This window comes from Capra hircus, chromosome 18 (genome assembly GCF_001704415.2).
Source record: "Capra hircus breed San Clemente chromosome 18, ASM170441v1, whole genome shotgun sequence".
Taxonomy (NCBI): Eukaryota; Metazoa; Chordata; class Mammalia; order Artiodactyla; family Bovidae; genus Capra; species Capra hircus.
In genome coordinates this window covers 57,951,961-57,968,180 of record NC_030825.1, presented here as the reverse complement: position 1 = coordinate 57,968,180, position 16,220 = coordinate 57,951,961, and the positions used below count along the sequence as shown (strand labels likewise).

Here is a 16,220-nt window from a genome sequence, read left to right as displayed (position 1 = left end):
AAGGGCAGAAAGGGAACAGAGCCCAGGTCACCCTGGGCCGTGTGAGCCACAGTGGGGACTTTGCATTCCTGAGTGAGGCAGAACCAGTGAAGGAAACGTTGTCACTTCTTTAACGTGCAGAGTTTAGGTCTCTTGCTTTCACTTCAGATCACAGTCTCCTCACCAGACCGGAGAAAATCCCGGTGATCAGGGGAACAAGCTAAAGCGTGTTCTATTCACACAAGGGAATACTTAGCTACTGCTTAAGGAATGAGGTCACTCTGTACTGATGGGAAGAGACTACGTATGGGACAAACTGGAGTTTAAAAAAAAAGCATCTTTACCCATAAAACGTCTCTGTGTGTGCGCACGTGTCCATAAAATAAAAGTCCACACCAACCTGCTGACATTGGCGACTGTACGCAGTAGGAGGATTGAAGTAGAGGTTTCATTTCATACGTTTAAAAAAAAAAACTTTTACAATCATGTCAGTTGCAAGACACTCCTCAGATCTCCAACCATACCAAGATTACAAGCTTCCAGGCGAGCCCGGGCCTCCAGCCCCATCCTTTCGACCCAGGCGGGCGGCCAGCCTTCCAGCCTCCGCCTAGCCCCCTCCCACCTCTCACTGCGCAGGCTCGGCCTCTAACTCGGCGCCAAGCAGACGCTTTCCCGGAACGCCCCCTTGTCAATCTCCGCGCTGGCCCCGCCTCCCACCCTGCGGATGGGACTGTCTGAGTAGGCCCCGCCCCCACAGCCACAGCGCTCTCCCCTGCCGCGCTGGCAATCCCAGCGGCGTCGCCTTCCGGCCCCGCCCACATTCGGGGAGGGGCCGGAAGGCGCCTCTCCCCCATGGCCCGCCTCTCGTGCTGTTCACAGAATTGCCTGACTCTAATGCAGGATAATGGCCCCCAGTATTTGCTTGCTCCCATTTTCTCCGCCTCCTGGAACAACGTTTCATCTCCTGTTAGGAAGATTATTATTCTTGTTTCCTTCCTCAAGCACCAAAGTACAGTTTCTGACACCGGCGTCTGTGCTGGACGCCCCAGGGCGGGGCCCACCTGGCGCCGCGGGGCGGGCCGTGCGAGCGGCGGGCGCAATAAAGCAAAGCGCGCTGCGGGTCGCACGTGAGTTGCGGAGAGTGAGGTTGGGGTGAGCTTGTTGCTTTGTCTCCTGTTTGTGGGAGCGCGCGTGTTGGGGACTGGGTCACGCGTGACGTGTGTGCCCGGGGCTGCAGCGGGGGCGAGCATGCCGTGGCGGGGACGGTGTCAGGGCCTTCGTAAGCACTCGGCACCCGCGCCTCGAGGCGATCCCTGAGTGTTCCCTTCGGGGCGCGCAGTGGCTCGCTCGGAGAGGGTGGTGGCTCCCTAGGGGCGCTCAGCGGGTGAAGTAGAAGTCCTGCTACCCAAGCGAACGCGGACCCCCCTGGGCTGGGCCTCCTTTGCGCCGCAGTCTGGCTGCGCCGTGTCTGCTGCCCACGTTTCAGGGCTCCGCCATCTTGTCAATTTCTGGGGGGATTTTGCGGGGTGGGGGGAGGTGGGGAAGGTAGGCTTATGACAGTCTTTCTGCCTGAGGTTTTCCACTCCAGTGTTAGCTTACACGTGCCTTCCTTAGGAAATACTTCTTATGTATTCTGATTTCGTGTGGCTGGCGTGTTTGTGCGATGTAGACCAGAGGCCTCGTGGCAGGTAGAGACAGGACTTCGAGGGATGCCAAGGAAGGAGTGGGATCTCTTAAGTGAATTACTGGGTTGTGTCAGAACCAGAGGGGAGTAATTGTCGGACAAAGCAAAGGGGGCCTTCGCTCACTTTCAGGAGTCATTCTGACACAGTCATTTAAATACCAGTTTTGTGCTCGCTCAGAACATCAAAGTTTCGTTAAGCGTTAGTTCTGGGCTAATGGGGCTTTCTGGATAGCGTTTTCCCAACTCCCGAGCAATACCACACCTCCTCCAAGGAGATCCAGCCCAGGAATAGTTAGCCGATTTTCTGTTTCCCCACCACAACCCAGCAAGAATCTCCTCCAGCTTTGTTTCTCCTTTTAGAAAACAGGTAATTTTATCCTAACTGTTGCCTTGTCACAAGAGGAAGGCAGTTTCTCATCGATTCATCACTCTTTTGCATTGTCCCGTATATTCCCTTTTCAGGCCTTTTCGTTGTTAAAATCCCCAAACATACAGGCAAATAGACGCTTAACAGGACGTTTCGCCATGTTTTCTTTTGTGTACTTCATGTTTTGGAAATGAATTTCTCATTTCATCCAAAATCGTTAACACAGTGTCTCTAAAATTGCATTTTTTCTATGTAATGACAGTGTTGTCATCATCCTCAGTGAGATTAGTTCCTTCAGGAGGCCCTCTCCTGTCCGTTCTGTGGTCATAGTTCCTGTCATTTCCAAAATGTCTTTCACTGTTTTGTTCAAAACTGGTTGCGTTTTAAGGGTCTCTGGTGACTGCTCCTGTTGCTTGTACTTCAGGTTTCTCTTTTCCTCCTTATACACCACCCCCAACCCCCTGGACAGTTTCTTCCAAGGGATTTGCATCTTAGTAGCCACTGTTGAAGGTCAGTAGCCGATAGAGTCAATGCTGGAAATCTGCAAAACTGGGCTAAGGGGAGTAGTCAGTGGGTTCTATCCTCATGGTGGGTTTAGGACAGTCCTTTGTGGACCTGTGACACTGGGGAGGTGAAGGCATCTTGGTGTCACCACAGGGAAGGCTGTGCTCATTTGTACCCCATGATGGACTTCGTGTTTCCCAGTCTCTAGGCACTGTTAGCTTGCTTGGCTTCTGTCCCTGAAGGTGAGTGGCCTTGGGACCTGGTTGCAGAGGGACCTGGTCTCCCGTGATGTCCAGCACTGGGCTCCGATTACTCCCTGAGGACGCAGTGCCCCCAGGACCTTTGACAACCTGGGGATCTGAGGGGCCTTGGTTTCGATGATCTCTGGATCCCCACCGCAATACTCTCTTCCCCCACCCTCACCAAGTCCTTCCTGTGTTACAGGTGTGTCTTCAAGCTGAGGGGCCACCCACCCCACGTTGGTAAGAACCCTTGCTCCCAGTCCCTGACCCACCCAGATCTAAACTATCTCACCCTCATTTGGGGTGACTTTGCATGGAGCATCTCTGGGACCTAGTTTATCTGCCAGCAGTCATGCAAAGCCCAACTGTCCTGTTCTTGGGCTTAGAGATGTTAGTCAAAAGATTGCTTTCCTGAGCCTCAGTTTCTGTGTCTGTAGAGTGGGTAAAATCCATCAGGAGCAGATGGGCCCCAGTCCTCTGCCCAGTTGGGTTGGGGATAGTGATGCCTCCTGCCTTCAAAGGTAGGGTTTGAATATGACAAGAAATGTGGACTGCAGAAGGGGAAATATATAGTCTGTCCATGGTATCCATGGGGATTGGTTCCAGAGCCCCACAGGTATGGAGGGCCCAGTGTAAGTTTTTGGGTTTCAGGGGAAAAGACTCATCCAAAGTCTGATTTTCAGACTCAGCAGAAAAGAAGCAGAAAGGCTGGAAGCACTGTCATTGTCACATTGCAGGGTGGTGATGGTGGGATTTGTAGACAGTGTACCTTTCAGCAGAGTTTAGGCAGCTTCCCATGATTCATGTGTATGTAAACTGATACAGTTATCAAGTTTACCCTCAATTTATACAGTAGCCACTGTCAAAGAACATGGTTTATCTGGAGACTGTCACAAAATGTTTCAAGTTTTGGAGAATGTTTCACAATTGTTTCAACAGCTAAATCATCAAATGGGCATGGGTATGTGTGTTACCCGAAAACAACTGTTCCCGGTTCTAGGAGGGTTATTTTCCCCCTCTATTCAATGAAGTTTGGGCCTCAATCTGTATTTCCACTAATAAGGTTGACCTGAGATTGATGGAAATAGATTACTCTTTAAATACATACTATGGAGAACGGAAAGTGTAGTCTCAAGGGAGGTTTAGATTCTTGCTGACAAGTACCTGAGGGGGTGAGAAGCTGTGTCCTCTGAAGGCTTAGCTCAGAATGGGGAGCATCGGAACATCTTTTTGGAAGGGCTCTTCTCTTCCTCCAAAGTGATGTGGGCCGAGAGGGAATTTCTGGGGAAGTGTGGAGTTGGGAGGATGCCAGTTGGGCAGGGATATGGGAAAGGGCTGAGAAGAGGAAGCCCTAAGGGATGTGTAACACCTGTAGATTTCCGAGGCAGCAGAACTGGTGAGATGGAAGTGTTTTATTCTGCATCGGCCAGTCTGAGGGCAGCAGGATTGGGGTGTGGGGTTTGAGGGCACTGGGACCCCCATGATGTCCAGCACTGGGCTCTGATCTCCACTGAGGACATGGTGCACCCTGGGACCTTTGACACCCGGGGATCTGAGGAGGGTCCCACCTCTGGGGAGAGATGGAGGAGGGGGCATGGTTGCTCCGCACCCCACCAACCTCCAGCTCCCCGACCCCTTACTGTCTGCAGGTGGTTCCTCCAGGAGTTGAGCAGCCTGGCCACCCCTCGGTAAGAACAGAAGAGACTCCCCTTGTTATTAATACTGTGATGATCATCATCCAATTTACAGTAGCATCAATTTGTTAATAAAATGTATAGATTATGGTAATATTAACAAAGATAGCTGCTGAGCACTTAGTCTGAGCTAGGCTGGGTTTCTAAGCCCTGGAGTCATCTCCCCAATAACTTCATGATTTGAAACAGGTGCGCTTTTGCCACTATTCATGGCTGAGGTGGAAGCGCATAAAGGTTGCGATTTACCCATCCTCGGATCCTGGCCAGGAGGGGGCTTATTTCTGCAGCCCCCATCCACATTCAGGGGGACTGGGGTGGTGGGGGCTTTCTCTGTCACCCCTCTTCCCTACAGTTGAGGATACAGGACCAAGGAGGTGGATTTTGATCGCTGGTTTTGCCACTTTTGACATTAGGGCACCTTCATGATTTGTCTACAAGGATAGGGCTGGGGCGGGGTGTGTGCGTGCGTGCTGTGGACCGGCCTCCCTTGAGGTCCCAGGCCCCACCCTGCCTGGGCTTGTAGCTAATGCCTCAGCCGGTCCTGCTGGGGATCGCCCAGGAGGTGGCAGAGCTGGGGGGTCCTTGAACAGTCAGCCTTTGCAAGCCACCCCCAAAAGTACTGCATGCTCCCTGAATTCCTGTGGCATCTGCTGCAAAGATGGAGGGGTGGTGGTAAGAGGAAGTGGATGCAAGAAGGGCTGGGATGAGGAACAGGCCAGCCTGGGGTTGGGGGTGGGGGGTTGGTTTGCAGAGAGATGTGTTCAGTTGGTGCCGGAAGGTGCCGTGCGGGGGACCTCCCGTGATGTCAAGCACTGGGCTCTGATCTTCTGTGCAGACATGGTGCTCCCCCGGGACCTTTGACACCCGGGGGTCTGAGGGGTCCCGGGCTCTGGGCAGAGGTGAATGGGGATCGTGATTGCTGCACCCCACCAACCTCCTCTTCCCCACCCCCATGCCTTCCCATCTGCAGGCAGTTCCTCCAGGAGTCAGCAGTTCCTTCAGCCCTCCCGGTAAGAACAAGTTCTTAGTGGGTTGGCCAATACCGTAATCGTATCGAACTTATCCAATGTAGAGATGGTGGTGGTGGTGGTATCCGTACAGGCAGATGCTAAGCACTCAGCTATGAACCAGGCACAGTGCTAGGCACTGAAGGCATTTAATCTTCACAGTAACCCCATGATGGGGGCACGGTGGGTGGTGTAAGGTATTAGGGGAACAGCTTGGGGTCTGCGGAGACACCCGGTATCCGGGCTCCTGAAGAGGCTGTGCTTGGGGCCCCTGTGATGTCCAGCACTGGGCTCTGATGTCTCGTGAGGACATGGTGCCCCCCCAGGACCTTTGACACCTGGGGGTCTGAGGGGCTCCCCCTCTGGGGAGGGGTTGTGGGAGGGTGACTGTTTCCCTGCCCAACGCCCCTCCGTGCCCTTCCGCAGCTCCGGCGGCCGCGCCCCTCCGGCCTTACCGCTGGCCCCCGGCACCTCGAACGGCCACGGCCATGGCGGGGCGGGGCGACCGCTACTACACGTACACCGAGCTCCTGGCCATTGCGCGGCGCTTCCGGCAGAACCCCAACGAGCTCATGATCAGCTGGATCCTGCGGGTGTATGACCAGGGCGGCCAGGCCCTGACGCTGAATTCCGGGGAGCTGGCCCTGCTGGGCGACCTGACCGGCGATGCCGTCTTCAACTACCACTGCAAGACCCTGCGGGGTGACTGCAAGACGCTGCTGGCCTGGCTGCTGCTGGCCTGGCGCCGGCGCTGGGAGTCCTTCCTGCACTTCGAGGCCACCGAGCTGCCCTTCCGGCCCTGGACCACCATGGAGGAGGGCATCCAGCTGGTACGCGAGCTGGGCATGCTCGACTGGATCTACCGTGAGCCGCTGCTCCCTGAGCCCGCCGGGCTAGCGCCGGAGGACCTGACCTTCACGCAGGGCCTGCAGCGGCGCCTGCTGACAGCCGCGCCCTCCGAGCTGCGACTCTCGCTGGTCAGCCTGCTGGTCAAGGGCATGACGGTGCTGGAGGCGGTGATGGAGATCCAGACCATCGCCGACGTGGGCCTGCTCTGGCGCCAGAGCCAGCCGAGCCGCGCCAAGCTCATGCTGGGGCCGAACCCCACGCGCAAGGACCTCATGGGCTGGCTGCTGAGCCACGGCGTGCCCAAGGAGCGCGTGGACAAGCAGCCCACCAAGGTCCTCCTGGAGCTGTACATCAAGGAGGCCAAGCGTAGCCGCGGCCACGCCCCCTACGGGCTGGGAGAGGAGCAGCCCCCGCCTCCCCCGTACTCCGACCAGGCGTGCGGGGAGGAGCCACTGGTGCGCCATGACTAGGCGCCCCCGTCCTCGGGACTGGGGCCCAGACCTTGTAGGGGAGACGCAGAGTCTTGGCTGGCGTGTCCAAGGAACCCTAAAGAGGGGTGGTGTCCATGCCCCTAGCCACCCGTGGGCATCACCGGCTACTGCTGGTGGAAAACAGGTGGCTGGCTCTTGGCAGCTGCTGCGCGATGCGGGGAGAGAGTCTGTTACATTTCCAGTCTTTTACACTTTAGCCCGATGGGCATGGTGGGGTGGCTGCGCCTTCCGCCCCCACCGCTCTGCCTCACGACCCCCACCCCCACCCCCCAGGCACTACAGGCCAAGTGGGAGACCCTGCCGCCCACACCGTGAAAGCACTTTGAAGTTTGTACCCTTTTTCTTAAGGTTGTTTTTTTGTTTGTTTTGGGTTTTTTTAATGCAATATTTTTTTTACTCTGATCTTTAGCAGACAACACTTGTTTTTTAGCGGTGCTCGTTTCCCCCTTTGTGAAGGATTGTCTCTTAAAAGACTTTTTTTTTTTTTCTGCAATTCCTTTCTCTTAAAATGGAATTTTGTCCCTTCTGGTTTCTCCAGCTGCGTGTGTGGCTGGAGGGTCTGTCACCTCCGGGCGAGGGGCACTGCGGCCAAGAATCCCAGCTTTGTGAGGATGGACAGCCCTGGCAGGTGGTACCATGCATCCATTAAAAAAAAAAATACAACCCGTGTGTCACTCCCTGTGAGCTGTGGTGTTTGGGTGCTGGGGTGAAGCTGGAGCCAGAACCTTCTTCCCCTGGTGGGGCCAGGGGTTGGTTGGATGGTCTCCATTGACACACACACCCCTCCCCCTCACCCCTCAGCTCTCTGCAGAGGAGAGCACTGGTCTTTTGGTAGGCCGTGGGAGCTGCTCCCAGCAGCAGGGTTAGGTGAATCAGCTAGAACTTTCCTTGGGTCTTCTGTGGCTCTACGGGGCTGCCCTGGTGGCTCAGTGGCTCCCTGCCAATAAAGAAGACGTGGGTTCCATCCCTGGGTCAGGAAGATCCCCCTGGAGGAAGAAATGGCAATCTGATCCAGTATTCTTGCCTGGCAAATCCCATGGACAGTGGAGCCTGGCGGGCTACAGTCCATGGGATTGGACACAACTGAGCACGCTCACACGTGGATCCATAAGCAAGAGACTGTTCCTGTACCCCCTCCACCCCCCCACCCCGCCAAGACCATGGAGTGCAGAGAGCATTCCTAACCCTTTCCTGAGGCCCTGTGACTGTCCTGGAACTCCAGGGATGATGGTGGCCTGTGTGCTCATGACCCAGGCAACCTGGGGGGGCCGGGCTCCCCTGCCCCATGATGCTGGGCGGTGGGTAGTGCCAGGGAGGGTGTACTGGCCCCACTTGGAGCAGGAGGGGAATATTCCTGTCCTGTCTAGCTGTGAGGACCCAGCTGTTAACTTCAGCCCTTTTTCTCCCATGCCTGGGGGGTCTGGGTCTGAACACCAGGCCCCCACTCCTGGTCCTCCAACTCTGCCCCATCTAATAGGCACCAAGTGGCGTTACAGAGTGCCTGCTGCACACCAGGCTACTCGTACAGTCAGGTGGGCTGTCGACAACGATGCAGACATGATCGCTGGTACCCCAGACTACTGCTTGGTTGTAAGCAGAGTTTCCTGGGTTGAGGGGTGACTGAAGCCCCACAAGAGCAGGCCTGGCACCACCCAGTCTCAGACAGGCACCCATGAGCCTGCTGTTCATCAGGTGTGCGGTAGCTTCCCTTAGTTCAGTGCCCACCCACAAATGAAGCTCCTGATCTGTACCTTCCACTGGTACAAATGGGACCTCAGGGCAGCCACTGGCTGCCACACCCAGCAGTGCTCAGGTGGGGTCCCTCCCCCTTCAGATCATTATTGTAGTCCCTGCTATGCTAAGCAGCCCACCGGCGATGTTACAGGCCCCACCTGCTCCGCTGCTTCCCAGGAGGTTAATTTCAGGGGTGGGGGAGTTTTTGCATCAAAGGAGGTGGGGCTCAGCTTAGTCGCTTGTGACCTTCAGCTGCCAGGCTTCCCTGTCCATCACCAAATCCCGGAGCATGCTCAAACTCATGGCCATGGAGTCGGTGATGCCACCCAACCATCACGGGTTGGGGCACAAAGGCCAGTTAACCCAGAGTCACGGCCTCCGGACCAGTCCCAGCAGGCTGGCAGTGGGACCAGGCTTTCAATCTCAGCTCTCTCCCAGAAGTGCTTAACCCACAGTGGGGGGCTCATCCAGAGCACAAGTGCTGGCGCCTAGAAACGGGTTTCCACACGTACACCCCGTGCCCCCGGGCGTGTATAGAAACGTGCACATAAACACCCATACAGGTATTACCCACAGAAGCACAGGACCACATAGGTGTGCGCATGTGCCAAGTATGTATGTACACAAGCACGGCACGGATTCGTGCAGGAGCGCACGCATGAATAGCCGTCCGCGTGCACCTGCACACAGACCCACGCACCCTTCAGCCCACACTCATCCACAGGGCCAGGTGTGGCTTCCAGGCTTGGGAGCCCGCCCCCGCGTTCCCCCGGCGCGCAGAGTAAGTCACAGAAGCCAGAGGAGCGGGTGAGCACAAGTGTTGGGATCCAAGTTCAGTTGTGGGGGAAAGGGTGCCCGGTTTCCTGGCTCACACGGGGCCCCCCCAGGCCCGCAGGCAGCCAGGTCTCCAGGCCAGTAGGCCCAGCCCCATGCTGAGGGCCGCCAGCACGGCCACAGCCCCAGCCAACAGGGGCACCACGGTGGCTGCGGGGAGAACACGGGGGTGTGAGTCACGAGACCGGCGCCCCCCACTCCCACCCCAGCGCCGAGGGCCGTCACCTGCGGGGGTAGCGGGCTCGTGGGAGCCGTGGCAGGGGATCCCGTGAGCTGGAGGCCGGGCGGGGGCCGTCAGCTGGCGGAATCGGCTTAGTGGACAGGGGGCTGGGCACCCGGGGAGGCGGAGAGTCAAGGGCAGACCAGCAGAGTCGTTGCGGTAGAAGAGGGAGACGGTGACATTCCTGGAGGGAGAGAGGAGGTATCTTGGTCCGTCCTCGCCTTCCCTGCCGCTGACTTTGAATCTGGAGAAGAGCGATTGGATGAAACAGGGCGCTTCTGACTCCTATCCCTGCCAATACCGTCCCTGTAAACTCCCCCCTGTGCCTGGGTCACGCCCTGTACCGGGGTCTCCATCCCTCCTCCTCCAGAGCGTCCCGGCCCCGCCCATTTGCGGGTACCGCCCCCTCCTCACCCTGGGCGGTCGCCATCTGCGTTGTCGCGGTCCGTGTCGCTCAAGCGCCGCCGGAACTCAAAGCCGAGGCAGGCGGCGTAAGGCGGTGTGTGCCCGTCGTAGAGACCCAGGGCCCCCTGGAGGGCCAGGAGAGTGCTGTCGTGCTGCGGGCGGATCCAGGGCTGAGTCGGGGCTCCTCCAGATGGCCCTCAGACCCCTTAGTACAAATCCTGCCCCCCTCAAACCTCCTCAACCCTGGAGGCAGCCCCACCAGTTACAGGTGGTCATTTAAGAAATATGACTGGACAGCTCAGCCAAAAAGCCTGTCCTTCCAGAAGAACTGAATTCTTTCCCATCATCACATCATCACCTCCCTTGCATCCAGATTCCATATCTGGTGATGTGATCCGGGAGTATGGTTTGGAGATATGTGTTACTCAAGGCATGAGGCTGAGGTTCCACTGAGACCATCAATCCCCCATCACCCAAATCCCACCCTCTCCCCATCTCTGTGCCCACGCGGCACTGCCTCCCTTCCCAAAGACTTACAGCAGAATACATAACCATCTTGAGTGGCAGCCCCAAGCGCTGCACCCGGGAGAAGTTGGCCAGGATGGCATCTAGCAGGATTCCTGACAGGGCAAGTCAGAATGTTAAGAACCCTGCAAAGGAAGGCGCCTGGGCCTCCCAGCCACCTGGCTCCACATCTCACCTCCGCTCAGCTGGGCCTTCTCCGCTGCCTGGGGTGGGCCCACGTGAGCTCCGATATCCAAAGCCGAGATCTGAGCTAGTGTCTGCAGGACATCTGGAGAGGCCCAGGATGGGAGGGAAAGACCATGGGCTTGCTGGGGAGAGAGGGAGGGGACAAAGTGACCGCGATGTCCTGAGCTCTTCATGCTCCCCTCAGACCCATCGGCGATGCCCCCATCAGCTGCAATTCACTTTTCCAACCCTCCTCTGATGCCCTCATAGGTGAGGTCTGGTCAGGAACTTATGGTGTGGGTAATGTGCTAAGCTGCTTCAGTCGTGTCCAACTCTTTGCGACCCTATGGACTGTAGCCCACCAGGCTACTCTGTCAATGGGATTCTCCAGGCAAGAATACTGAAGGGGGTTGCCATGCCCTCTTCCAGGGGATCTTCCCGACCCAGGGATCAAACCCACATTTCTTACCTCTACCTGCATTGGCAGGCAATTCTTTACCACTAGCACCACCTGGGATGTCCTTGGTGTGGGTAATAGCGGTTATTAACCATAGTAATGACCGTTATTGCAGAAGCCCTTATTGGAAACCCTTGGGGCTAGGGCTGTTTCAGAATTCAGACATTTGGGGGGACTTCCCTGGTGGCCCAGTGGCTAAGACTCCCCACTTCCACTGCAGGGGGTCCAAGTTCGATCCCTGATCAGAGAACTAGATTTCATATGCCTCAACTAAGACCCGGTGCAGCCAAATAATTGCTTAATTAAAAAAAAAATAATTCAGACGTTTGGAATTTCACAAAGGTCTGGTGATGAGAGTAGTATTAATATATATCTCATAACACATCCAGTGGGGGCTGGGGCAGCCGCCTTAGACACACACGTTGTTCTTCCCACCATGCAATTAGGAACATTCCCATTAAGTGGGTAAGCAAGGACTGCCAGCTTCAGGTCAGCGCCTGGGGCCCAAGCTTTGCCTTCCCGCGCTTTTCCAGTTAGGGAACTGGAGGATTGGAACAGCAAACACTAGGCCGAAAACGCCTCACTGTGTGCCAGGTGCTATTTTAAGCACATCGCGTGAATTAACCCCTTTTGATCCCAACAGCAAGCATTGTCGTTGTATAGATGGGGAACTGCTGCTAAGTCACTTCAGTCGTGTCCAACTCTGTGCGACCCCATAGACGGCAGCCCGCCAGGCTCCCCCGTCTCTGGGATTCTACAGGCAAGAACACTGGAGTGGGTTGCCATTTCCTTCTCCAATGCATGAAAGTGAAAAGTGAAAGGAAAGTCGCTCAGTGGTATCCGACTCTTAGCGACCCCATGGACTGCAGCCTACCAGGCTCCTCCATCCATGGGATTTTCCAGGCAAGAGTACTGGAGTGGGGTGCCATTGCCTTCTCTGATAGATGGGGAAACTGAGGCACTAAAAGTTAAGTGACTTGCCTGAGGGAACACAAGTAGTGAGGGGCAACGCTGGGATTGGAAACCAGGGCCCTTAACGACTTGGCAGGCTGGGTGAATGGGGCAGGGGCCCACCTGGCAAATCAGAGTGTCCAGGACCTTCCACGCCTTGCGCAGCGGCTCCCCAACCAGCGGCAGCCCCGTGAAGTTCTCCAGGCGAGTCAAGAAGTCCTGCAAGCACCGAACCCGGATGGGTGAGCCTGGCAGACATCAACACCCCTAGGGTCCAGCCGTGTCCGGCCGGCCCCGCGGGCCCCTCCCAGATGCCCCGCCCGCTTCAGCCTGCCGGCCCCTCCGTGTCCTGTGGGTCCTGCCACATCCCACTGGCCCCGCCCCATTCCGGTCGGCCCCGCCCCCGCCGGCCCCGCCCCCGCCGGCTCCTCCCCATCCTGCTGCATCGGGCCGGCCAGGCTCACCGTCCAGCCCTCCAGGGCTGTCTTGTACTCGGCGGCCTCCGTGGCCTCCCTCAGCAGCTCACGGTATCGGGGACAGCTGCGCGTAGGGAACCTCAGCAGCTGGAGGAGACTGAGGCTCAGAGGGGACAAAAGTGTGACCGGGGCCCGACTGCAGGCAGGGAAGTGGGACTGGAGGGGTCCTGTCTCCGGTCCACGGTTTCTCCCAGATATGGCTGAGCAGCGCGGGGTGGGCGGCTCACCCCATCAGGACAACTCAGCCCCAGGGAAGGCATCCTTGCTCTAGTTCCGGGGAGCCCCCTCCCCCCACCCCCGTCGGGTCCGAGCCTGGTCCTTGAGCCGCCGGCCCTCTCCATCTGAGTCCTGTCTCTCTCCATCCCTCCCGCCCCCAGGCCAGTCCAGCCCCCTGACCTTGTCCTCAGCGACCGGCACCGTGTGCACAGGGATGGGTCTCCAGGTGGCCTCGGAGCGCCCTGGGGCAGCCTCAGGGAACAGCCCTGCCAGGTTGGCCTGAGCACTCTCCAGTGTCCGGTCAAAGTCTGTGCTGCGAATGTACACCTGGGTAGGGGGGTGAGAGGACACGCCAGACGACCACTGTCAGGGTCAGAGGTCAACTACAGCAGCAAACCAAAAGCTTCAGATTCAGCTCAGGGTCCAAGGTCAGGTGTTGGGGGTCAAAACTCAGGGCAGGTTCAAGGACCTGACCTTCAACATTAGAAGTTGGTATCAAGGGTCAGAGGTCAATGTCAAGAGCAGTTGGGGTGGGAAGTTGGATGGACACTGAGGATTAAGGGGATCAGTTGAGCCAATGAAAGTCAGAAAGGAAGATCAGAGTCACTGGAGGTGGAAAGTTAGAGGTCAAGAGGAGGAAGGCAGGTTGGAGGTCATGAGATCAGGTCAGCAGGAATGATGCTATGGTCATCTGTCAGGAGGCAGAGGAAGACATAGAAAAGTCAGATTTGATGAAGGGTAGAGGTCAAAGGTTGGAGTCAGAGGGCAGGTAGAATCAATGAGGGCCAAAGACAGAATCAATCAAGTTTCGAAGTCAGAGGGTCTGATTGGAGTCAGTGAGAGTCAGAACACAGAACTGGAGACCAGAAAATAAAAGTCAGAGTTGATGGAGGTCAGAGGTCAAGATGTGACTCAGGTCGAGATGGAGTCGGGGGTCAGTGTGGGTTAGTTGATGGTTCAGGGATCAGAGATCAGACCTAAGGTTCAGGTCAGGCGGATGGGGGTTAAGGGCCAGAGATGGAGGCCCAGGGAGGTGCTGAAGTCAGTGGAGGTCAGAGGTGAGAGGTCACAAGGTAAGATGAAGGTCAGGATGGCTGTACCTCTTCCCGCCGGTACTCGGGGCTCAGAAAGTCCTCGTAGCGGCTCCTCAGGAAGCGGCCCAGCTCCAGCTGCTGGCGGACCCCCTCCTGGGGACAGAGCCGGCTCAGCAGACCCCTCCCCACCCCACCCCACCCCACGCTCCATCCCCAGCATCTCACCTCGGTCAGCTGGCCCAGGCCACGTGGCCACAGGGTGGATGCAACCTCCTTGTGCGGGTCAGTGGGGTAGGAGGCCAGCGGGGCCCGGTCGCCATGGCGGAACACCTGGGGAGGGGACCAGGTCAGGGCCAGGCTGGGGGATGTGAGGGGCCGGGACGGGGCAGGGGGCACCTCACCACCGCCACGAAGACCAGGGGTCCTTCCGTCAGGGCCGGGGGCAGCAGCAGCAGCAGCAGGAGAGGTCCGGCGGGGTGGCCCCGAAACCCTGGCCCGGCCATCTCCACACAGCCAGACGCTGAGCTCAGCGCACTGTCTGCGCCGCAGCCCCACCTGCTCATTACCCCCGCCCCAGCACCCCCCCCACCAGAAGAGCAGGTCCCAGCACGCCTCCCCCTGGATCCAGAACCCTCGATCCCCCAGGGCTTCTGTCAGCCATGGATTCACCGGGGATGCATCCGTTTAATCTTTCCCCGCAACCCCAGGAGATGTTGATCTGATTGCCTCCGTCTCCATGGTGCGGATGGGGAAACTGAGGCACCGCCAGGGTAGGCAGTTTGCCTGAGGGAACACAGCTAGTGAGCGGCAGAGCTGGGATCTGAACCTAGTGCCCTGAGAGTAGGTGCAGAGGGAGGGAGACCCCCACCCCTGCCCCACATTCTAGACCCTGCCCTCTCCTCCCTCCCCAGTCTGCCTGCCACGCCTGTTCTTTGAGGTTCTCTTGAGCTTCTTGGTGATTTCATCTTCTTACAATGCCACTCACAGCTGGCCAAAGCCAGCATGGCCCAGAGGCTGAACACCCATACCCTGGAGCTGAGACAGGTTGGATTCAAATCCCAGCTTTGCCATATATAAAGCTGTGTGATTTGGGGCAAGTTACTGCCCCTCTCTCTGCCTTTGTTTTCTCACTCATAAAATGGGGACATACACGGTCTGTACCTCAGAGAGGTTCTTTGAGAATTGACAAGTTCTAATAGATTGGGAGCCCCACTAGCTCACTGGTAATCTGCCTACCAATGCAGGAAATGTAGGAGACGCAGGTTCGATCCCTGGGTGGGGAAGATCCCCCTGAGGAAGAAATGGCAACCCACTCCAGTATTCTTGCCTGAAAAATCCCATGGACAGAGAAACCTGGCAGGCCACAGTCCATGGGGGTTGCAAAAAGTCAGACACAACTAAGCCACTGAGCATTCACGCAACGCAATGCAATATATTCGGCATTACTCCAAGGGTTTACAGAATGACTGCTCAATAGTGTCAGTGATTTATTGCTGGGTAACAGATCACTCTGAAACATTACGAGGACTTCCCTTGTGGTGCAGTGGATAAGAATCCACCCGCCAATGTAGGGACACGGCTTCCAGCTTCGATCCCTGGCCTGGGAAGATTCCACACGCCCTGGAGCAACTAAGCCTGTGTGCCGAGGAACCAGATCCCCGCACACCACAGCTAAAGATCCTGTGTACGGCGACTAAGACCTGGCACAGCCAAGTAAATAAAGGAGACCACAGAGAGCTCCCTGGTCTCTCCCATCTCAAGAGGACACATCAAGTGACTGGCCATCTGTGAACCAAGAAGCCAGCTCTCGCCAGACACCAAATCTGCCAGGACCTTGATCACTGGATCTCCAGCTTCCAGAACTACGAGAAAGAGATTTGTGTTGTTTAGAAGCCACCTCATCTATGGTGTTCTGTTAGAGTGGCCCAAACGGATTAAGACAAGCCCCAACTCAAGATCCTTAACGTAATCATTGCTGCAAAGTCCCTTAAGCCATGTGGGGGTTCTGGGGGTTGGGGTGTGGGCAGTTTGGGGTTATGACTCAGCCCACCACACAAGTAAATAAGGGGTGGCCTGCCTCACCCCTCTGACCCACTTTCTGCCCTTCTCCGCCCTGTATCATACCTTCAAGGAAGCGTCTGTCTTCAGCACCATCCTGGCCCCTCTGCTTTCTGGATCCCCTTTGGGGTCAGCCAGTGAAGGGAGCAGGAACTCCGAGGGTGGTGCTGGCTGTAGTACAGCTTTCTTAGGGGAGGGCCCTGTCTCTTGAGTGTCTGGTGACATGGATCTCACCCCTTGATGCCTATGGTGCATGTGATAAGTCGCTTCAGTCGTGTCCAACTCTTTGCAACCCTATGAACTATAGCCCACCAGGCTCCTCTGTCCA

The 16,220-nt window shown here is 56.9% G+C and overlaps 2 protein-coding genes across 4 annotated transcripts; one reads left to right on the top strand and one right to left on the bottom strand.

The window, feature by feature from the left end:
• Positions 1,049–7,480, top strand: C18H19orf48 (chromosome 18 C19orf48 homolog). 3 transcript variants are annotated; one of them, XM_018062878.1, is made up of 5 exons: positions 1,049–1,106; positions 2,979–3,016; positions 4,426–4,464; positions 5,441–5,480; positions 5,904–7,480. In XM_018062878.1, the coding sequence occupies exon 5, from the start codon at positions 5,966–5,968 to the stop codon at positions 6,794–6,796; it is 831 nt and encodes a 276-aa protein (XP_017918367.1). In that variant the 5' UTR covers positions 1,049–1,106; positions 2,979–3,016; positions 4,426–4,464; positions 5,441–5,480; positions 5,904–5,965; the 3' UTR covers positions 6,797–7,480. The 3 variants fall into 3 exon arrangements, with proteins under 3 accessions (XP_017918367.1, XP_017918366.1, XP_017918368.1); XM_018062877.1 differs by having other exon boundaries at positions 1,054–1,131; XM_018062879.1 differs by having other exon boundaries at positions 1,103–1,125.
• On the bottom strand, positions 9,354–14,337 carry ACPT (acid phosphatase, testicular). Its single transcript, XM_018062858.1, has 11 exons — positions 14,236–14,337; positions 14,060–14,164; positions 13,901–13,987; positions 12,981–13,127; positions 12,573–12,671; positions 12,232–12,327; positions 10,711–10,843; positions 10,548–10,630; positions 10,020–10,162; positions 9,611–9,789; positions 9,354–9,535 (listed from the first exon to the last, which is right to left on the bottom strand). The coding sequence occupies exons 1-11, from the start codon at positions 14,335–14,337 to the stop codon at positions 9,420–9,422; spliced, it is 1,290 nt and encodes a 429-aa protein (XP_017918347.1). The 3' UTR covers positions 9,354–9,419.

Coding starts and splice junctions, on each gene's coding strand:
- C18H19orf48 (XM_018062878.1), top strand. CDS start 5,966: ATGGCGGGGCGGGGCGACCGCTACTACACGTACACCGAGCTCCTGGCC.
- ACPT (XM_018062858.1), bottom strand. CDS start 14,337: ATGGCCGGGCCAGGGTTTCGGGGCCACCCCGCCGGACCTCTCCTGCTG. Junction 12,328..12,572: donor CAGCCCTGGAGGGCTGGACG/GTGAGCCTGGCC, acceptor CGGTGCTTGCAG/GACTTCTTGACTCGCCTGGA. Junction 9,790..10,019: donor GCAGATGGCGACCGCCCAGG/GTGAGGAGGGGG, acceptor CTCTCCCTCCAG/GAATGTCACCGTCTCCCTCT.